The sequence below is a fragment of the Salvelinus namaycush genome, unplaced genomic scaffold (genome assembly GCF_016432855.1).
Source record: "Salvelinus namaycush isolate Seneca unplaced genomic scaffold, SaNama_1.0 Scaffold774, whole genome shotgun sequence".
In the NCBI taxonomy this organism is placed as follows: domain Eukaryota; kingdom Metazoa; phylum Chordata; class Actinopteri; order Salmoniformes; family Salmonidae; genus Salvelinus; species Salvelinus namaycush.
In genome coordinates, this window is record NW_024061502.1 from 91,181 (window position 1) to 114,747 (window position 23,567).

Genomic DNA, 23,567 nt, shown 5'->3' on the forward strand with positions numbered 1-23,567 from the left:
GTTCTTGTTCTGGGAAATTAAGGCTTTTCCATGCGAGATATTGCCAAGAAACTGAAGATCTGTGTGGAGTTGGTCCCCCCTTTGCTGCTATAATAACCTCCACTCTTCTGGGAAGGCTTTCCACTAGATGTTGGAACATTGCTGCTATAACATCCTCCCCTCTTCTTGGAAGGCTTTCCACTAGATGTTGGAACATTGCTGCTATAATAACTTCCACTCTTCTGGGAAGGCTTTCCACTAGATGTTGGAACATTGCTGCTATAATAACCTCCACTCTTCTGGGAAGGCTTTCCACTAGATGTTGGAACATTGCTGCTATAATAACTTCCACTCTTCTGGGAAGGCTTTCCACTAGATGTTGGAACATTGCTGCTATAATAACCTCCACTCTTCTGGGAAGGCTTTCCACTAGATGTTGGAACATTGCTTCGGGGACTTGTTTCCATTCAGCCACAAGAGTGTTAGTGAGGTCGAGCACTGATGTTGAGCGGTTAGGCCTGGCTCGCTGTCTGCATTCCAATTCGTCTAACGGTGGGGTTGAGGTCAGGGTTCTGTACAGGCCTGTCAAGTTCTACCACACTGACCTCGATTTGTCATGCTGAAACAAGAAAGCCTTTCCCAAACTGTTGCCACAAAGTTGGAAGCACAGAATTGTTTAGAATATCATTGTAAGATTTCCCTTCACTGGAACTAAGGGGCCTAGCCTGAACCATGAAAAACAGCCCCAGACCATTATTCCTCAATGCCTTCGGGCCTTCGGGCAGGTAGCGTTCTCCTGGCATCCGCCAAACCCAGATTCGTCCGTCAGACTGCCAGATGGTGAAGAATGATTCATCACTCCAGAGAACGCGTTTCCACTACTCCAGAGTCCAATGGCAGCGAGCTTTACACCACTCCAGCTGACGCTTGGCATTGAGCATGGTGATCTTCGGCTTGTGTGCAGCTGCTCGGCCATGGATGGAAACCCATTTCATGAAGCTCCTGACGATCAGTTCTTGTGCTGACGTTGCTTCCAGAGGCAGCACTGTTCAGTAAGCTTGTGTGGCCTACCACTTCGCGGCTGTTGTTGCTCCTAGACGTTTCCACTTCACAATAACAGCACTTACAGTTGACCGGGGCAGCTCTAGCAGGGCAGAAATTTGACAAACTGACTTGTTGGAAAGATGGCATCCTATGACGGTGCCATGTTGAAAGTCACTGGGCTCTTCAGTAAGGCCATTCTACTTTTGTTTGTCTATGGCTCTGTGCTCGATTTTATACGCCTGTCAGCAACAGGTGTGGCTGAAATAGAATCCACTAATTTGAAGGGGTGTCCACATACTTTTGTACAAGCCAAACAAGCTACTGCCACCTTGTGTTCTGGGGTATTTTGACACTATTGGATCAGTGACGTATCTGTGATATATGAACAACATAAAGTGAACAGCCGAGGTGTTCAGTACCTTTCAGCTGTCAGTATCCTTTTGGGTTTCAGAGCCCTAGATGAACAGGCAGAACCAAGACTCAACGGACCCTTGTTGTTTCTGTCTACAACTGATTCATAACCCTTCTCTGTTATGTAACGCTGGAATGGTAGCCTGGTAGCCATGTGCTGGGCACTCATTTCTAGCAACTACTTGGTACCACTTGGGTGTGCGATAGAAGAGTACATACATGTCTGCTGTTGCACATAATCGTCCCACTTCTCCTTTATGCTTGTTCACCTCGATGCTTATATGGACTCCGCTGAGTATTCAAATAGTGTTGGTGAATTCTAGAAGCAGGACATTCCAGTGGTAGTTGATCAGATGATGCTGAAGCCAAGTCTCTAACTGCTTCCAGTCCAGTAGCCTCATAGAACCAGACAGACGGTCTCTGGAAGCAGATCAGAGAAATGAACTAGTCAGGTGTTCTACTCCTTGAAGACAGACTCCTGTTGTACTCTATAACTGCCTCATCTGAACACTTTTAAAAACAGACTGCTGTTTTAGTATTTGAGTGTCGTTCTCAGCTATTGTAGTTTTCGTGTGTCCCCTTTTGTCTATATCTGTCCTCTTCCTGTGACCCCTTCCGTCTATATCTGTCCTCGTCCTGTGTCCCCTTCTGTCTATATCTGTCCTCTTCCTGTGACCCCTTCTGTCTATATCTGTCCTCTTCCTGTGACCCCTTCTGTCTATATCTGTCCTCTTCCTGTGACCCCTTCTGTCTATATCTGTCCTCTTCCTGTGTCCCCTTCTGTCTATATCTGTCCTCTTCCTGTGACCCCTTCTGTCTATATCTGTCCTCGTCCTGTGTCCCCTTCTGTCTATATCTGTCCTCTTCCTGTGACCCCTTCTGTCTATATCTGTCCTCTTCCTGTGACCCCTTCTGTCTATATCTGTCCTCTTCCTGTGTCCCCTTCTGTCTATATCTGTCCTCTTCCTGTGACCCCTTCTGTCTATATCTGTCCTCGTCCTGTGTCCCCTTCTGTCTATATCTGTCCTCTTCCTGTGACCCCTTCTGTCTATATCTGTCCTCTTCCTGTGACCCCTTCCGTCTATATCTGTCCTCTTCCTGTGACCCCTTCTGTCTATATCTGTCCTCTTCCTGTGTCCCCTTCCGTCTATATCTGTCCTCGTCCTGTGTCCACTTCTGTCTATATCTGTCCTCTTCCTGTGTCCCCTTCCGTCTATATCTGTCCTCGTCCTGTGTCCCCTTCTGTCTATATCTGTCCTCTTCCTGTGTCCCCTTCTGTCTATATCTGTCCTCTTCCTGTGTCCCCTTCTGTCTATATCTGTCCTCGCCCTGTGTCCACTTCCGTCTATATCTGTCCTCTTCCTGTGTCCCCTTCTGTCTATATCTGTCCTCGTCCTGTGTCCACTTCTGCATCTGACTCCTCCCCTCTTCTGTGATTGGTCCAGATCGGGGTCAGCTGCAGGTGTCCAGTGAAGTCATCCAGAGTTCAGAGGTCAGCCAGACGGAGATAGTGTCACATGACCCCAGGTCCCCGCCCAGCCCGGCCACGCTGAAACACCGCATGGACCAGCAGATGTCCAGCGCCTTGAACGGTACGGAACTACTACTACCAATCTGGCAACACACAGAACTACTACCAATCTGGCAACGCCGTAGATGGAGCAGGGAAGCCGCCACTAAGCTAGCACGCAGCGTTTAAAGTTAGTAGCCCGGGGGGTGGTCTGCTCAGACGGAGGGGGTCTGCTCAGACGGAGGCCGGTTGAGGGCACAGCGGATGGGGTATTCGTCTGCAGACCAGACGTGGTCGTGTCGACAGAGAATCCAAGCCGGATGGCGATGGCGAAAGAGAGGTTGTGATTGTAGAATTGTGTTTGCTAACTGGTGCTAGCTTCGTGGCAGTGGCGCTAGCTGCGCTAGCTGCAAGCTAGCTGTGAGGATCAGAAGTAGTGGCTCAGGGATTACGGCAGGAATCCGGCGTTGTTGTCGAGAGACAGTCCGATGCTGGTAAAATTGGTGAGTAATATCCAGGCTAAAAACAGGGCTGGTGTCTGTGCAGAAGGTAAAAGCTGCTAGCAGCGGCTAAAAATGGCTAAATAGCTTGTAGCTGATTAGCTGGTTAGCTACTGGGGGTTCTTGAATGTGTTCCAAAGTTAAAAAATAATAGCGATTCCGTATCACATTGGGTGAGGTAGGTTACTGGAAGGTATAATCGAATTAAAAATCGAAAAGAGATAGATTTTTTTTTTTTTATATATACAAGAAATACGAAAAATACACGAGAGGACTAAACAAACACGTCTACACTGCTACGCCATCTTGGATCACCTTCCAATCTCAATCGCATTTAGGCAGGTTACCTTAGTGTTCTTGGGCACAGGGACTATGGTGGTCTGCTTGAAACATGTTGGTATTACAGACTCGGTCAGGGCGAGGTTGAACATGTCAGTGAAGACACTTGCCAGTTGGTCAGCACATACATGGGCTAGTGGGAGTTTCAACCATGTGCCCAAGACAGCCAAGGTAAATTGCCTAAATGATTACCGACCTGTAGCATTCACGTCAGTAGCCATGAAGTGCTTTGAAAGGCTGGTCATGGCTTACATCAATACCATCATGCCGGAAACCCTAGACCCACTCCAATTTGCATACCGCCCCAATAGATCCACAGATGACGCAATCTCAATCGCATTCCACACTGCCCTTTCCCACCTGGACAAAAGGAACACCTACATTAGAATGCTATTCATTGACTACAGCTCAGCGTTCAGCACCATAGTGCCCTTAAAGCTCATCACTAAGCTAAGGACCCTGGGACTAAACACCTCCCTCTGGAGCCTGGACTTCCTGACAGGCCGCCCCCAGGTGGTGAGGATAGGTAAACAACACATCTGCCACTCTGATCCTCAACACTGGGGCCCCTCAGGGGTGCGTGCTTAGTCCCGTCCTGTACTCCCTGTTCACCCACAACTGCGTGGCCAAGCACGACTCCAACACCATCATTAAGTTTGCTTACGACACAACAGTGGTAGGCCTGATCACCGACAACGACGAGACAGCCTATAGGGAGGTCAGAGACCTGGCCGGGTGGTGCCAGAATAACAACCTATCCCTCAACATAACCAAGACTAAGGAGATGATTGTGGACCACAGGAAAAGGAGGAACAAGCACGCCCCCATTCACATCGACGGGGCTGCAGAGCAGGTTGAGAGTTTCAAGATCCTTGGTGTCCACATCACCAACAAACTATCATGGTCCAAACATACCAAAACAGTCGTGAAGAGGGCTCGACAACACTTTTCCCCCCAAAGGAGACTGAAAAGATTTGGCATGGGTCCCCAGATCCTGAGAAAGTTCTACAGCTGCACCATATTATCTATGCATAGTCACTTTACAAATGACCTCGACTAACCTGTACCCCCACACATTGACTCGGTATCGGTACCCCCACACATTGACTCGGTATCGGTACCCCCACACATTGACTCGGTATCGGTACCCCCTGTATGTAGCCTCATTACTAACCTGTACCCCCACACATTGACTCGGTACCGGTACCCCCACACATTGACTCGGTATCGGTACCCCCTGTATGTAGCCTCATTACTAACCTGTACCCCCGCACATTGACTCGGTATCGGTACCCCCACACATTGACTCGGTATCGGTACCCCCACACATTGACTCGGTATCGGTACCCACACATTGACTCGGTATCGGTACCCCCACACATTGACTCGGTATCGGTACCCCCACACATTGACTCGGTATCGGTACCCCCACACATTGACTCGGTATCGGTACCCCCACACATTGACTCGGTATCGGTACCCCCACACATTGACTCGGTATCGGTACCCCCTGTATGTAGCCTCATTACTAACCTGTACCCCCGCACATTGACTCGGTATCGGTACCCCCGCACATTGACTCGGTACCGGTACCCCCACACATTGACTCGGTATCGGTACCCCCGCACATTGACTCGGTATCGGTACCCCCGCACATTGACTCGGTATCGGTACCCCCGCACATTGACTCGGTATCGGTACCCCCGCACATTGACTCGGTATCTGTACCCCCGCACATTGACTCGGTATCGGTACCCCCGCACATTGACTCGGTATCGGTACCCCCGCACATTGACTCGGTATCGGTACCCCCGCACATTGACTCGGTATCGGTACCCCCACACATTGACTCGGTATCGGTACCCCCACACATTGACTCGGTATCGGTACCCCCACACATTGACTCGGTACCGGTACCCCCGCACATTGACTCGGTATCGGTACCCCCGCACATTGACTCGGTATCGGTACCCCCTGTATGTAGCCTCATTACTAACCTGTACCCCCACACATTGACTCGGTATCGGTACCCCCACACATTGACTCGGTACCGGTACCCCCACACGTTGACTCGGTACCGGTACCCCCACACATTGACTCGGTACCGGTACCCCCTGTATGTAGCCTCGTTATTGTTATGTAATGTTCTTGTGTTACTTTTTTATTTGATTGGATTTTTTTACTTTAGTTTATTTAGTAAATATTTTCTTAACTCTATTTCTTGAACCACATTGTTGGTTAGGGGCTCATAAGTAAGCATTTCACGGGAAAGTCTACACCTCTTGTATTCGGCGCATGTGACTAATAACATTTGATTTGACATGGGTCCTGTTGTTCGATGTATCAGGGGTCATGAACAATATAGGTGACATACCGTACATTCATGTCCTCCAGATTCATATGTTCATTAATAAGTGTTGTCTCCTCCCTTTCATCCATCCCTCCCAGGTGGTAAGAGCGCTCTGAAGTCCATCATGAAGAAGAAAGATGGCCGCCAGGGTTCTTTGGGAACCAAGAAGAACCTGCAGTTTGTAGGAGTCAATGGAGGGTCAGTCAGTGGTCTGCAGGATGTAGTTATTACAACAGGTGCTAGAGCAGTGGTATTCACAGTCGGAGATGCGACTCAGGCAGTTGCCAGAAATCCTGTAGGAAAAAATGGGGTCCCTGCTGAAAAAGTTTGAATACCACTGGTCTAGAGACTGAGTGATACTGTTGATTGATTTGGGCTGCCCGTAGATACTGTTGATTGATTTGGGCTGCCCGTAGATACTGTTGATTGATTTGGGCTGCCTGTAGATACTGTTGATTGATTTGGGCTGCCCGTAGATACTGTTGATTGATTTGGGCTGCCCGTAGATACTGTTGACTGATTTGGGCTGCCCGTAGATACTGTTGACTGATTTGGGCTGCCCGTAGATACTGTTGATTGATTTGGGCTGCCCGTAGATACTGTTGACTGATTTGGGCTGCCCGTAGATACTGTTGATTGATTTGGGCTGCCCGTAGATACTGTTGATTGATTTGGGCTGCCCGTAGATACTGTTGATTGATTTGGGCTGCCCGTAGATACTGTTGATTGATTTGGGCTGCCCGTAGATACTGTTGACTGATTTGGGCTGCCCGTAGATACTGTTGATTGATTTGGGCTGCCCGTAGATACTGTTGACTGATTTGGGCTGCCCGTAGATACTGTTGATTGATTTGGGCTGCCCGTAGATACTGTTGACTGATTTGGGCTGCCTGTAGATACTGTTGATTGATTTGGGCTGCCCGTAGATACTGTTGATTGATTTGGGCTGCCCGTAGATACTGTTGACTGATTTGGGCTGCCCGTAGATACTGTTGACTGATTTGGGCTGCCCGTAGATACTGTTGATTGATTTGGGCTGCCCGTAGATACTTTTGACTGATTTGGGCTGCCCGTAGATACTGTTGATTCATTTGGGCTGCCCGTAGATACTGTTGATTGATTTGGGCTGCCCGTAGATACTGTTGATTGATTTGGGCTGCCCGTAGATACTGTTGACTGATTTGGGCTGCCCGTAGATACTGTTGACTGATTTGGGCTGCCCGTAGATACTGTTGACTGATTTGGGCTGCCCGTAGATACTGTTGATTGATTTGGGCTGCCCGTAGATACTGTTGACTGATTTGGGCTGCCCGTAGATACTGTTGATTGATTTGGGCTGCCTGTAGATACTGTTGACTGATTTGGGCTGCCCGTAGATACTGTTGATTGATTTGGGCTGCCCGTAGATACTGTTGACTGATTTGGGCTGCCTGTAGATACTGTTGATTGATTTGGGCTGCCCGTAGATACTGTTGATTGATTTGGGCTGCCCGTAGATACTGTTGACTGATTTGGGCTGCCTGTAGATACTGTTGATTGATTTGGGCTGCCCGTAGATACTGTTGACTGATTTGGGCTGCCCGTAGATACTGTTGATTGATTTGGGCTGCCTGTAGATACTGTTGACTGATTTGGGCTGCCCGTAGATACTGTTGACTGATTTGGGCTGCCCGTAGATACTGTTGATTGATTTGGGCTGCCTGTAGATACTGTTGACTGATTTGGGCTGCCTGTAGATACTGTTGACTGATTTGGGCTGCCCGTAGATACTGTTGACTGATTTGGGCTGCCCGTAGATACTGTTGACTGATTTGGGCTGCCCGTAGATACTGTTGATTGATTTGGGCTGCCCGTAGATACTGTTGATTGATTTGGGCTGCCCGTAGATACTGTTGATTGATTTGGGCTGCCCGTAGATACTGTTGATTGATTTGGGCTGCCTGTAGATACTGTTGATTGATTTGGGCTGCCCGTAGATACTGTTGACTGATTTGGGCTGCCCGTAGATACTGTTGACTGATTTGGGCTGCCCGTAGATACTGTTGATTGATTTGGGCTGCCCGTAGATACTGTTGACTGATTTGGGCTGCCCGTAGATACTGTTGATTGATTTGGGCTGCCCGTAGATACTGTTGACTGATTTGGGCTGCCCGTAGATACTGTTGATTGATTTGGGCTGCCCGTAGATACTGTTGACTGATTTGGGCTGCCTGTAGATACTATTGACTGATTTGGGCTGCCCGTAGATACTGTTGATTGATTTGGGCTGCCCGTAGATACTGTTGACTGATTTGGGCTGCCCGTAGATACTGTTGACTGATTTGGGCTGCCCGTAGATACTGTTGACTGATTTGGGCTGCCCGTAGATACTGTTGATTGATTTGGGCTGCCCGTAGATACGTTTGACTGATTTGGGCTGCCCGTAGATACTGTTGATTCATTTGGGCTGCCCGTAGATACTGTTGATTGATTTGGGCTGCCCGTAGATACTGTTGATTGATTTGGGCTGCCCGTAGATACTGTTGACTGATTTGGGCTGCCCGTAGATACTGTTGACTGATTTGGGCTGCCCGTAGATACTGTTGACTGATTTGGGCTGCCCGTAGATACTGTTGATTGATTTGGGCTGCCCGTAGATACTGTTGACTGATTTGGGCTGCCCGTAGATACTGTTGATTGATTTGGGCTGCCTGTAGATACTGTTGACTGATTTGGGCTGCCCGTAGATACTGTTGATTGATTTGGGCTGCCCGTAGATACTGTTGATTGATTTGGGCTGCCCGTAGATACTGTTGACTGATTTGGGCTGCCTGTAGATACTGTTGATTGATTTGGGCTGCCCGTAGATACTGTTGATTGATTTGGGCTGCCCGTAGATACTGTTGACTGATTTGGGCTGCCTGTAGATACTGTTGATTGATTTGGGCTGCCCGTAGATACTGTTGACTGATTTGGGCTGCCCGTAGATACTGTTGATTGATTTGGGCTGCCTGTAGATACTGTTGACTGATTTGGGCTGCCCGTAGATACTGTTGACTGATTTGGGCTGCCCGTAGATACTGTTGATTGATTTGGGCTGCCTGTAGATACTGTTGACTGATTTGGGCTGCCTGTAGATACTGTTGACTGATTTGGGCTGCCTGTAGATACTGTTGACTGATTTGGGCTGCCCGTAGATACTGTTGACTGATTTGGGCTGCCCGTAGATACTGTTGACTGATTTGGGCTGCCCGTAGATACTGTTGACTGATTTGGGCTGCCCGTAGATACTGTTGATTGATTTGGGCTGCCCGTAGATACTGTTGACTGATTTGGGCTGCCCGTAGATACTGTTGATTGATTTGGGCTGCCTGTAGATACTGTTGACTGATTTGGGCTGCCCGTAGATACTGTTGATTGATTTGGGCTGCCCGTAGATACTGTTGACTGATTTGGGCTGCCCGTAGATACTGTTGACTGATTTGGGCTGCCCGTAGATACTGTTGACTGATTTGGGCTGCCCGTAGATACTGTTGACTGATTTGGGCTGCCCGTAGATACTGTTGACTGATTTGGGCTGCCCGTAGATACTGTTGACTGATTTGGGCTGCCCGTAGATACTGTTGATTGATTTGGGCTGCCTGTAGATACTGTTGATTGATTTGGGCTGCCCGTAGATACTGTTGACTGATTTGGGCTGCCCGTAGATACTGTTGATTGATTTGGGCTGCCTGTAGATACTGTTGACTGATTTGGGCTGCCTGTAGATACTGTTGACTGATTTGGGCTGCCTGTAGATACTGTTGACTGATTTGGGCTGCCCATAGATACTGTTGATTGATTTGGGCTGCCTGTAGATACTGTTGATTGATTTGGGCTGCCCATAGATACTGTTGATTGATTTGGGCTGCCCGTAGATACTGTTGACTGATTTGGGCTGCCCGTAGATACTGTTGATTGATTTGGGCTGCCCGTAGATACTGTTGACTGATTTGGGCTGCCCGTAGATACTGTTGACTGATTTGGGCTGCCCGTAGATACTGTTGACTGATTTGGGCTGCCCGTAGATACTGTTGATATGGGATTGATACGGGTCCCTGATTATCATTGAGAGAGCTACAGATAGACTCACGACAGAGATACACATTCAAAATGTTCTACTGTTTGCTGTTTGCATTGAAAAGCAAACAGTAGAACATGTTGAATGTGTAGCCCCACAATCAGTCAATCAATAGTATCTACAGGCAGCCCAAACCAATCAACAGTATCTATGGGCAGCCCAAATCAATCAACAGTATCTACGGGCAGCTCAAATCAATCAACAGTATCTACAGGCAGCCCAAATCAATCAACAGTATCTACGGGCAGCCCAAATCAATCAACAGTATCTACGGGCAGCCCAAATCAATCAACAGTATCTACGGGCAGCCCAAATCAATCAACAGTATCTACGGGCAGCCCAAATCAATCAACAGTATCTACGGGCAGCCCAAATCAATCAACAGTATCTACAGGCAGCCCAAATCAATCAACAGTATCTACGGGCAGCCCAAATCAATCAACAGTATCTATGGGCAGCCCAAATCAATCAACAGTATCTACGGATAGTCCAAATCAATCAACAGTATCTATGGGCAGCCCAAATCAATCAACAGTATCTATGGACAGCCCAAATCAATCAACAGTATCTACAGGCTGCCCAAATGCAGGAATACGTTTGGTGTAGTATTATGCTGCTGGCTGGTTGTGTTTTCTAGTTTTGTTCTGAAACCTGACTGACATGCAGTAGTTCTGTGAGATAGTGTTGACTTTATCTTCCCTGTTGGTGTTCTGATGCAGGTACGAGACAACGTCGAGTGATGAATCAGAGGACAGCAGCTCCTCTGAAACAGAGGAGGAGGAAGAAGAGGAGGAGGAGGAGGAGGGGAAGGTGTTCGGAGGAGGAGAGGAAGCTGAAGAAAGGAACACAGAGGAATTCCAGAACGAGGGAGCAGTGGAAGTGGGAAGGAGTGAAGAGGAGGGAGGAGGAGAGAAGCAAGAGATGAGAGAGAGGTTGGTTGAGAGAATTCAGGGGAGAAAGTAAGCCGGACATGAGCCTATCACAATAATTCAAATGAAATGCCAAGAAAACTCAAATACACCATTATTTAACATTATCGCATGTCAGCTCCATGAATATTTGCAAATTGATTTGAAAACAGGTGGTATACCGACCAAACATGAATGATTAGTTATTAGAAGCTATTGTAGGCCCAGACTAGCTTATCCTGGGTCTCCAGGAGATAAACATGAATGATTAGTTATTAGAAGCTATTGTAGGCCCAGACTAGCTTATCCTGGGTCTCCAGGAGATAAACATGAATGATTAGTTATTTTGAAGCTATTGTAGGCCCAGACTAGCTTATCCTGGGTCTTCCAGAGATAAACATGAATGATTAGTTATTAGAAGCTATTGTAGGCCCAGACTAGCTTATCCTGGGTCTCCAGGAGATAAACATGAATGATTAGTTATTAGAAGCTATTGTAGGCCCAGACTAGCTTATCCTGGGTCTCCAGGAGATAAACATGAATGATTAGTTATTAGAAGCTATTGTAGGCCCAGACTAGCTTATCCTGGGTCTCCAGGAGATAAACATGAATGATTAGTTATTAGAAGCTATTGTAGGCCCAGACTAGCTTATCCTGGGTCTCCAGGAGATAAACATGAATGATTAGTTATTAGAAGCTATTGTAGGCCCAGACTAGCTTATCCTGGGTCTCCAGGAGATAAACATGAATGATTAGTTATTAGAAGCTATTGTAGGCCCAGACTAGCTTATCCTGGGTCTCCAGGAGATAAACATGAATGATTAGTTATTAGAAGCTATTGTAGGCCCAGACTAGCTTATCCTGGGTCTCCAGGAGATAAACATGAATGATTAGTTATTAGAAGCTATTGTAGGCCCAGACTAGCTTATCCTGGGTCTCCAGGAGATAAACATGAATGATTAGTTATTTTGAAGCTATTGTAGGCCCAGACTAGCTTATCCTGGGTCTTCCAGAGATAAACATGAATGATTAGTTATTAGAAGCTATTGTAGGCCCAGACTAGCTTATCCTGGGTCTCCAGGAGATAAACATGAATGATTAGTTATTAGAAGCTATTGTAGGCCCAGACTAGCTTATCCTGGGTCTCCAGGAGATAAACATGAATGATTAGTTATTAGAAGCTATTGTAGGCCCAGACTAGCTTATCCTGGGTCTCCAGGAGATAAACATGAATGATTAGTTATTAGAAGCTATTGTAGGCCCAGACTAGCTTATCCTGGGTCTCCAGGAGATAAACATGAATGATTAGTTATTAGAAGCTATTGTAGGCCCAGACTAGCTTATCCTGGGTCTCCAGGAGATAAACATGAATGATTAGTTATTAGAAGCTATTGTAGGCCCAGACTAGCTTATCCTGGGTCTCCAGGAGATAAACATGAATGATTAGTTATTAGAAGCTATTGTAGGCCCAGACTAGCTTATCCTGGGTCTCCAGGAGATAAACATGAATGATTAGTTATTAGAAGCTATTGTAGGCCCAGACTAGCTTATCCTGGGTCTCCAGGAGATAAACAGGAATTGCTAGTTATTACAAGTGTGAAGGGATCAGCTTGACCGAAGCACCCGAACACAGGTGGGAGACACAACATGAACAGACCAGAGGCAGTGGTTGGGATTCCTTTTCTGCTGATTGTTTATAAAAACGGGTCTTCTTTCGCACGACAAAATAACTCTAGTACAGGTAACGTCCAACGTTGAAACACCAGCCTAACAAAATAAATAAACATAAACTGAGCCGTTGACCAAAAGGCCGTGGCCAAAATGGGAAAGCAAAGCAACAAACGGCCAGTCCGGTCTTAGACTATCGTCTCCATAGTTACAGGAGGATCGCTGCTCTCTACCTATAGCCTGCCTTGGTTAATAGCAGTTACAGGAGGATCACTGCTCTCTACCTATAGCCTGCCTTGGTTAATAACAGTTACAGGAGGATCTCTGCTCTCTACCTATAGCCTGCCTTGGTTAATAACAGTTACAGGAGGATCACTGCTCTCTGCCTATAGCCTGCCTTGGTTAATAACAGTTACAGGAGGATCACTGCTCTCTACCTATAGCCTGCCTTGGTTAATAACAGTTACAGGAGGATCACTGCTCTCTACCTATAGCCTGCCTTGGTTAATAACAGTTACAGGAGGATCACTGCTCTCTGCCTATAGCCTGCCTTGGTTAATAACAGTTACAGGAGGATCACTGCTCTCTACCTATAGCCTGCCTTGGTTAATAACAGTTACAGGAGGATCACTGCTCTCTACCTATAGCCTGCCTTGGTTAATAACAGTTACAGGAGGAACGCTTCTCTCTACCTATAGCCTGTCTTGGTTAATAACAGTTACAGGAGGTACACTCCTCTCTGCCTATAGCCTGCCTTGGTTAATAACAGTTACAGGAGGAGCGCTTCTCTCTACCTATAGCCTGTCTTGGTTAATAACAGTTACAGGAGGAACACTGCTCTCTACCTATAGCCTGCCTTGGTTAATAACAGTTACAGGAGGAACACTCCTCTCTACCTATAGCCTGTCTTGGTTAATAACAGTTACAGGAGGAACACTCCTCTCTACCTATAGCCTGCCTTGGTTAATAACAGTTACAGGAGGTACACTCCTCTCTGCCTATAGCCTGCCTTGGTTAATAACAGTTACAGGAGGATCTCTGCTCTCTACCTATAGCCTGTCTTGGTTAATAACAGTTACAGGAGGAACACTGCTCTCTGCCTATAGCCTGCCTTGGTTAATAACAGTTACAGGAGGATCTCTGCTCTCTACCTATAGCCTGTCTTGGTTAATAACAGTTACAGGAGGAACACTGCTCTCTGCCTATAGCCTGCCTTGGTTAATAACAGTTACAGGAGGAACGCTTCTCTCTACCTATAGCCTGCCTTGGTTAATAACAGTTACAGGAGGAACACTGCTCTCTGCCTATAGCCTGCCTTGGTTAATAACAGTTACAGGAGGAACACTGCTCTCTGCCTATAGCCTGCCTTGGTTAATAACAGTTACAGGAGGAACACTGCTCTCTACCTATAGCCTGCCTTGGTTAATAACAGTTACAGGAGGAACACTCCTCTCTACCTATAGCCTGCCTTGGTTAATAACAGTTACAGGAGGAACACTCCTCTCTGCCTATAGCCTGCCTTGGTTAATAACAGTTACAGGAGGAACACTGCTCTCTACCTATAGCCTGCCTTGGTTAATAACAGTTACAGGAGGAACACTCCTCTCTGCCTATAGCCTGCCTTGGTTAATAACAGTTACAGGAGGAACACTCCTCTCTGCCTATAGCCTGCCTTGGTTAATAACAGTTACAGGAGGAACACTGCTCTCTACCTATAGCCTGCCTTGGTTAATAACAGTTACAGGAGGAACACTCCTCTCTGCCTATAGCCTGCCTTGGTTAATAACAGTTACAGGAGGATCACTGCTCTCTACCTATAGCCTGCCTTGGTTAATAACAGTTACAGGAGGAACACTCCTCTCTACCTATAGCCTGCCTTGGTTAATAACAGTTACAGGAGGATCACTGCTCTCTACCTATAGCCTGCCTTGGTTAATAACAGTTACAGGAGGAACACTCCTCTCTGCCTATAGCCTGCCTTGGTTAATAACAGTTACAGGAGGATCACTGCTCTCTGCCTATAGCCTGCCTTGGTTAATAACAGTTACAGGAGGAACACTCCTCTCTGCCTATAGCCTGCCTTGGTTAATAACAGTTACAGGAGGATCACTGCTCTCTACCTATAGCCTGCCTTGGTTAATAACAGTTACAGGAGGAACACTCCTCTCTGCCTATAGCCTGCCTTGGTTAATAACAGTTACAGGAGGAACACTCCTCTCTGCCTATAGCCTGCCTTGGTTAATAACAGTTACAGGAGGATCACTGCTCTCTACCTATAGCCTGCCTTGGTTAATAACAGTTACAGGAGGAACGCTTCTCTCTACCTATAGCCTATAGTCTTGGTTAAAAGAGTCAAGTTGCCCCAGTAAAAGAAGCTTTCTCTGAGGTAGGAAATCCGACGTCCTCACAGGTCCGCGTCTCTACTCCCCGTCCTCTCCTGCCGCACCTATATAGAGGAAGACACTAAGCAATTGCTTGTGCTTCTAGTTCTGACAGTGCAGTAATATCTAACCACTACAACTACCTGTGGCGTGCGCTGGGAGTCGGGGAGAGCATCATTTAAAGTTCAGGGAGAGAAGTTCAGGGAGAGCATCATTTAAAGTTCAGGGAGAGAAGTTCAGGGAGAGAAGTTCAGGGAGAGCATCATTTAAAGTTCAGGGAGAGAAGTTCAGGGAGAGCATCATTTAAAGTTCAGGGAGAGAAGTTCAGGGAGAGCATCATTTAAAGTTCAGGGAGAGAAGTTCAGGGAGAGCATCATTTAAAGTTCAGGGAGAGAAGTTCAGGGAGAGCATCATTTAAAGTTCAGGGAGAGAAGTTCAGGGAGAGCATCATTTAAAGTTCAGGGAGAGAAGTTCAGGGAGAGCATCATTTAAAGTTCAGGGAGAGAAGTTCAGGGAGAGCATCATTTAAAGTTCAGGGAGAGAAGTTCAGGGAGAGCATCATTTAAAGTTCAGGGAGAGCATCATTTAAAGTTCAGGGAGAGAAGTTCAGGGAGAGCATCATTTAAAGTTCAGGGAGAGAAGTTCAGGGAGAGCATCATTTAAAGTTCAGGGAGAGAAGTTCAGGGAGAGCATCATTTAAAGTTCAGGGAGAGAAGTTCAGGGAGAGCATCATTTAAAGTTCAGGGAGAGAAGTTCAGGGAGAGCATCATTTAAAGTTCAGGGAGAGAAGTTCAGGGAGAGCATCATTTAAAGTTCAGGGAGAGAAGTTCAGGGAGAGAAGTTCAGGGAGAGAAGTTCAGGGAGAGAAGTTCAGGGAGAGCATCATTTAAAGTTCAGGGAGAGAAGTTCAGGGAGAGCATCATTTAAAGTTCAGGGAGAGAAGTTCAGGGAGAGAAGTTCAGGGAGAGAAGTTCAGGGAGAGAAGTTCAGGGAGAGCATCATTTAATGAATAAAACAAGAAACACGAACAACGCACAGACAGGAAACAGAAACAATGACGCCTGGGGAAGGAACCAAAGGGAGTGACTTATATAGGGCAGGTAATCAAGGAGGTGATGGAGTCCAGGTGAGTTTGTAACACGCAGGTGCACGTAACGATGGTGACAGGTGCACGTAACGATGGTGACAGGTGCACTTAACGATGGTGACAGGTGTGCGTAACGATGGTGAAAAGGTGCACGTAACGATGGTGACAGGTGTGTGTCATAACGAGCAGTCTGGTGACCTAGAGGCCGGAGATGGAGCACACGTGACACTACTTAATACACACAAATCTAAGTCATGGAATAAGAATATTTACATATAAATACATGGATGAGCAATGACCGAGTGGCATTGGCAAGGTACAATAGATGATGGTATAAAATACAGTATATACATATGAGATGAGTAATGCAAGATATGTAAACATTATTAAAGTGGCATTATTAAAGTGACTAGTGTTCCACTTATTAAAGTGGCCAATGATTCTTCAAGTCTGTATGTAGCAGCAGCCTCTGTGTTAGTGATGGCTATTTAACAGTCTGATGGCCTTGAGATAGAAGCTGTTTTTCAGTCTCTCGGTCCCAGCTTTGATGCACCTGTACTGACCTCGCCTTCTGGATGAGAGCGGGGTGAACAGGCAGTGGCTCGGGTGGTTGTTGTCCTTGATGATCTTTTTGGCCTTCCTGTGAAATCGGGTGGTGTAGATGTCCTGGAGGGCAGGTGTTTTGCCCCCGAAGATGCGTTGTGCAGACCTCACTACCCTCTCGTGAGCCCTGCAGTTGTGGGCGGAGCAGTTGCCATACCAGGCGGTGATACAGCAGGATGCTCTCAATTGTGCATTTGTAAAAGTTTGTGAGGGTTTTAGGTGACAAGCCAAATTTCTTCAGCCTCCTGAGGTTGAAGAGGCACTGTTTCGCCTTCTTCACAACGCTGTCTGTGTGGGTGGACCAATTCAGTTTGTCCGTGATGTGTACGCAGGGGAACTTAAAACTTTCCACCTTCTCCACTGCTGACCCGTCGATGTGGATAGGGGGGTGCTCCCTCTGCTGTTTCCTGAAGTCCACGATCATCTCCTTTGTTTTGTTGATGTTGAGTGAGAGGTTGTTTTCCTGACACCACACTCCGAGTACCATCACCTCCTCCCTATAGGCTGTCTCGATGTTGTTGGTAATCAAACTTACTACTGTTGTGTCGTCTGCAAACTTGATGATTGAGTTGGAGGCGTGCATGGCCACGCAGTCATGGGTGAACAGGGAGTACCGGAGGGGGCTGTGCACGTACCCTTGTGGGGCCCCAGTGTTGAGGATCAGCGAAATGGAGATGTTGTTTCCTACCTTCACCACCTGGGTGCGGCCCGTCAGGAAGTCCACGACCCAATTGCAGATGGCTGGGGCCTCAACCTTAGTGATGGGCTTGGAGGGTACTATGGTGTTGAATGCTGAGCTGTAGTCAATGAACAGCATTCTTACATAGGTATTCCTCTTGTCCAGATGGGATAGGGGAGTGTGTAGTGTGATGGTGATTGCATCGTCTGTGTATCTATGGGGACGGTACGCAAATTGAAGTGGGTCTAGGGTGACAGGTAGGGTGGAGGTGATATGATTGTTGACTAGTACCTCAAAGCACTTCATGATGACAGAAGTGAGCGCTACGGGGCGATAGTCATTTAGTTCAGTTACCTTAGTCTTCTTGTGTACAGCAACAATGGTGGCCATCTTGAAGCATGTGGGGACAGCAGACTGGGATAGGGAGAGATTGAATGTCTAAACACACCAGCCAGCTGGTCTGCGCATGCTCTGAGGACGTGGCTAGGGATGCCGGCCCAGACGGCATCCTTGAGAGGGTTAACACGTTTAAATGTCTTACTCTCATCGGCCACGGAGAAGGAGAGCCCACAGTCCTTGGTAGCGGGCCGGGTCGGTGGCACTGTATTATTCTCAAAGCTATGATAATAACCAACGAGAATTCTCTTGGGAGATGATATGGTCGACATTTGATTGTGAGGAATTATAGGTCAGGTGAATTGTGTTGTTACAATTACACCATTTACATTTACATTTAAGTCATTTAGCAGACGCTCTTATCCAGAGCGACTTACAAATTGGTGCATTCACCTTATGATACACCATGAGTCGTTAATCATGAAACATACACCCCTGCCCTTCTTCATCTTCATCACGGAGAGATGTTTATTTCTGTCGGCGTGACGCACAAAGCATTCCGGTGGCTGTACCGACTCCGACAGCACATCCCGAGAGACCCATGTTTCTGTGAAACAGAGTATGTTACCTGATGTCTCTCTGGAAAGCAACCCGTGTCCTAATTTCATCTACCTTGCTATCTAGAGACTGGAAATTAGCGGGTAATATACTCAGAAGCGGTTGAATTCTGACCAGCGTCTTCCTCTTCTGCGGCGGCGTTGTTTGGGCCTCTGGAATCAGTTCACCACTGGGTGGTGGTTCGGACAAAGGATCTGCTTCGGGAAATTCGTATTCCTGGTCGTAATGTTGGTAAGTTGACGTCGCTCTGATATCCAATAGTTCTTCCCGGCAGTATGAAATAACACTTAAGATTTTCTGGGCTAACAATGTAAGAAATAATACATAAAAAAATGAAATACTGCAAAGTTTATAAGCGAGGTGGCCCTCTCTGTCTCTGTCCCCTGAGGAGGGTGCTGTCGTCTCGTCTTCCTCCGGCTGGTCACTGAACTCTCACAAGTTATTGTAGGCCTAGTCTATCTTTTCCTGGGAGATAAACAGGATTTATTAGGGATAACACTGCAGTGAATAGCCTAAATGCCTATCCAATGAATTTACACAGTGAAATCATCATTTCTTTTTTTTGTGTGTGTTTTTACATTGGATAAAAGTAGAGACTCAGAGCTACAAAATGGTATATCATACTGCATTGTTGAGGAACAATGGGAAAGTAATTCTGCTTTGAAAGTTGATTAACTTGTAAACTCACTTTTGAGAAAATGGCCTTTGAATGTTTTGGTATCTAGTGAAGAGCACTTCTTTGTCTACATCCATTCAGCATTGTTCACACCCTCTTCAGCTTTAGCCCCACCCATCTCGTTTCGCTCTCGGAGCATTCAGAGCGCACACTTGATGCTCTGGCTGATGATTTGTTTACCTCTGGATAACATGAAAACAGCCTAACCAGCTCTGCTGGCAACAATTACATTACGCTTTTTTTGCCGAAGTTTACTGACACCGGCCATATTCAACGTGCGATGTACAATATGTAAAATCACACATCATGTAACGTTAGCTAGTTAAACAACAATGAACATGGTGCCAAATCGTGTCGTTACTACCCTGCATGAATATGCTGGGACCTAACCATCCAGGTTCAATGTTAGATAGCTGACATTATGCTCTAACTAGCAAAGCAAACAGCTCTGGGATACAAATAATAACGTCAGCTAGGGAGGCAGCCAGCTAACGTTAGCTATCAGACTCTAATTCCACTGATTTCAAAACTTGATCCTCCAGAGTTTGGAGAGCAACACTTAGCAATGCAGCTCCACTACACGATACATTTTCAAAAAGCAGCGTTTGACAGGATTACCAACAGACTGACCAGCTCAAATAGACAGAAGCCTTCTATATGGCAGACCAATCCGAACTCTTCTGTCGGTATCTCCAGCCCACTCATTATTTCAGCCAATCATGGCTAGTGGGAAGGTTGCTAACTTTTTCTGTGGCTTAACCAACAAGGCTCGTAATTGAACAATTTTATAGATGGCATACAAGTTTGTTATGTTTGGCATTTCTGCCAAAAAACTAATTTTGATAAAAATATTTTTTTAAGTTCAAACATTTCTCCTGTGAAGTCGTGACTTGTGACATATGCCTAGTTTCCTGAATCGGGTCACATATAGGAAATGAAAGGATAAACATATTTCCAAACAAAGGAGGAGAACAACTCGTAGGCAAACCGATAGTCCAGCCATCCACATGTTGTCTTCCCCATTCTGTGGCAGACCGATAGTCCAGCCATCCACATGTTGTCGTCCCCATTCTGTAGCAGACCGATAGTCCAGCCATCCACATGTTGTCGTCCCCATTCTGTAGCAGACCGATAGTCCAGCCATCCACATGTTGTCTTCCCCATTCTGTGGCAGACCGATAGTCCAGCCATCCACATGTTGTCGTCCCCATTCTGTGGCAGACCGATAGTCCAGCCATCCACATGTTGTCTTCCCCATTCTGTGGCAGACCGATAGTCCAGCCATCCACATGTTGTCTTCCCCATTCTGTGGCAGACCGATAGTCCAGCCATCCACATGTTGTCTTCCCCATTCTGTGGCAGACCGATAGTCCAGCCATCCACATGTTGTCGTCCCCATTCTGTAGCAGACCGATAGTCCAGCCATCCACATGTTGTCTTCCCCATTCTGTGGCAGACCGATAGTCCAGCCATCCACATGTTGTCGTCCCCATTCTGTAGCAGACCGATAGTCCAGCCATCCACATCGTCCCCATTCTGTAGCAGACCGATAGTCCAGCCATCCACATGTTGTCTTCCCCATTCTGTGGCAGACCGATAGTCCAGCCATCCACATGTTGTCTTCCCCATTCTGTGGCAGACCGATAGTCCAGCCATCCACATGTTGTCGTCCCCATTCTGTAGCAGACCGATAGTCCAGCCATCCACATGTTGTCTTCCCCATTCTGTGGCAGACCGATAGTCCAGCCATCCACATGTTGTCTTCCCCATTCTGTAGCAGACCGATAGTCCAGCCATCCACATGTTGTCTTCCCCATTCTGTAGCAGACCGATAGTCCAGCCATCCACATGTTGTCTTCCCCATTCTGTGGCAGACCGATAGTCCAGCCATCCACATGTTGTCGTCCCCATTCTGTAGCAGACCGATAGTCCAGCCATCCACATGTTGTCTTCCCCATTCTGTGGCAGACCGATAGTCCAGCCATCCACATGTTGTCTTCCCCATTCTGTGGCAGACCGATAGTCCAGCCATCCACATGTTGTCGTCCCCATTCTGTAGCAGACCGATAGTCCAGCCATCCACATCGTCCCCATTCTGTAGCAGACCGATAGTCCAGCCATCCACATGTTGTCTTCCCCATTCTGTGGCAGACCGATAGTCCAGCCATCCACATGTTGTCTTCCCCATTCTGTGGCAGACCGATAGTCCAGCCATCCACATGTTGTCTTCCCCATTCTGTAGCAGACCGATAGTCCAGCCATCCACATGTTGTCGTCCCCATTCTGTAGCAGACCGATAGTCCAGCCATCCACATGTTGTCTTCCCCATTCTGTAGCAGACCGATAGTCCAGCCATCCACATGTTGTCGTCCCCATTCTGTAGCAGACCGATAGTCCAGCCATCCACATGTTGTCTTCCCCATTCTGTGGCAGACCGATAGTCCAGCCATCCACATGTTGTCTTCCCCATTCTGTGGCAGACCGATAGTCCAGCCATCCACATGTTGTCGTCCCCATTCTGTAGCAGACCGATAGTCCAGCCATCCACATCGTCCCCATTCTGTAGCAGACCGATAGTCCAGCCATCCACATGTTGTCTTCCCCATTCTGTGGCAGACCAATAGTCCAGCCATCCACATGTTGTCTTCCCCATTCTGTGGCAGACCGATAGTCCAGCCATCCACATGTTGTCGTCCCCATTCTGTAGCAGACCGATAGTCCAGCCATCCACATGTTGTCTTCCCCATTCTGTGGCAGACCGATAGTCCAGCCATCCACATGTTGTCTTCCCCATTCTGTAGCAGACCGATAGTCCAGCCATCCACATGTTGTCTTCCCCATTCTGTAGCAGACCGATAGTCCAGCCATCCACATGTTGTCGTCCCCATTCTGTAGCAGACCGATAGTCCAGCCATCCACATGTTGTCTTCCCCATTCTGTGGCAGACCGATAGTCCAGCCATCCACATGTTGTCTTCCCCATTCTGTAGCAGACCGATAGTCCAGCCATCCACATGTTGTCTTCCCCATTCTGTAGCAGACCGATAGTCCAGCCATCCACATGTTGTCTTCCCCATTCTGTGGCAGACCGATAGTCCAGCCATCCACATGTTGTCGTCCCCATTCTGTAGCAGACCGATAGTCCAGCCATCCACATGTTGTCTTCCCCATTCTGTGGCAGACCGATAGTCCAGCCATCCACATGTTGTCTTCCCCATTCTGTGGCAGACCGATAGTCCAGCCATCCACATGTTGTCGTCCCCATTCTGTAGCAGACCGATAGTCCAGCCATCCACATCGTCCCCATTCTGTAGCAGACCGATAGTCCAGCCATCCACATGTTGTCGTCCCCATTCTGTGGCAGACCGATAGTCCAGCCATCCACATGTTGTCTTCCCCATTCTGTGGCAGACCGATAGTCCAGCCATCCACATGTTGTCTTCCCCATTCTGTGGCAGACCGATAGTCCAGCCATCCACATGTTGTCGTCCCCATTCTGTGGCAGACCGATAGTCCAGCCATCCACATGTTGTCTTCCCCATTCTGTGGCAGACCGATAGTCCAGCCATCCACATGTTGTCTTCCCCATTCTGTAGCAGACCGATAGTCCAGCCATCCACATGTTGTCTTCCCCATTCTGTAGCAGACCGATAGTCCAGCCATCCACATGTTGTCTTCCCCATTCTGTAGCAGACCGATAGTCCAGCCATCCACATGTTGTCGTCCCCATTCTGTAGCAGACCGATAGTCCAGCCATCCACATCGTCCCCATTCTGTAGCAACTCCAACACTCGATTTCATCCATTCGGTTTTTTCCGAAACATCTTCTTTCGTCTCCAAAATTCCATTGAACTTTTCTAGACTCTTTTCAGTAGACAGAGACTACAAAGAAACCCTGAAATTATTGTGAAGGTAACTTTTTTCACAAGCTGTGGTACTTTCTTAATTGTGCGAAGCCATGCAATTGTGCTAAACCAGAGTTTTTTGGTGCTTTTAAGAAAAACTGGGAACTCAAGTCTTTAGCTGTAGAAGGATTCCCACTTTGAATTCCAAGTTGGATCGAATCAAATCAAATGTATTTATATAGCCCTTCCTACATCAGCTGATATCTCAAAGTGCTGTACAGAAACCCAGCCTAAAACCCCAAACAGCAAGCAATGCAGGTGTAGAAGCACGGATGACCGTTCAAAACTATTTTCCCAGTCGGAGCTAGTTTTTTTTGCAGAGTTCCCGGTTTTGTTGAACGCACTGAAGTCGGAGATTTCAGAGTTCCAAGTTGTTGTTGTTGTTGCGCACTAGCTCCCTACGTTATCACTGCAAGCGCTATTTGATTCACGGGATACTCTACACGTCCACATTCTGGATAGCACAAAGAGGTAC

The 23,567-nt window shown here is 47.2% G+C and overlaps 1 protein-coding gene across 1 annotated transcript in view; it reads left to right on the plus strand.

Moving 5' to 3' along the window:
* The window catches only part of LOC120042769 (KN motif and ankyrin repeat domain-containing protein 1-like), a 45,378-nt gene that overhangs the window by 20,360 nt on the left and 1,451 nt on the right, over positions 1–23,567 (plus strand). Inside the window, exons 4-6 of the mRNA XM_038987571.1 lie at positions 2,880–3,026; positions 6,232–6,331; positions 10,952–11,164. Of these exons, the coding sequence (XP_038843499.1) occupies positions 2,880–3,026; positions 6,232–6,331; positions 10,952–11,164 (460 nt within the window). The remainder of the gene's footprint in view (positions 1–2,879; positions 3,027–6,231; positions 6,332–10,951; positions 11,165–23,567) is intronic.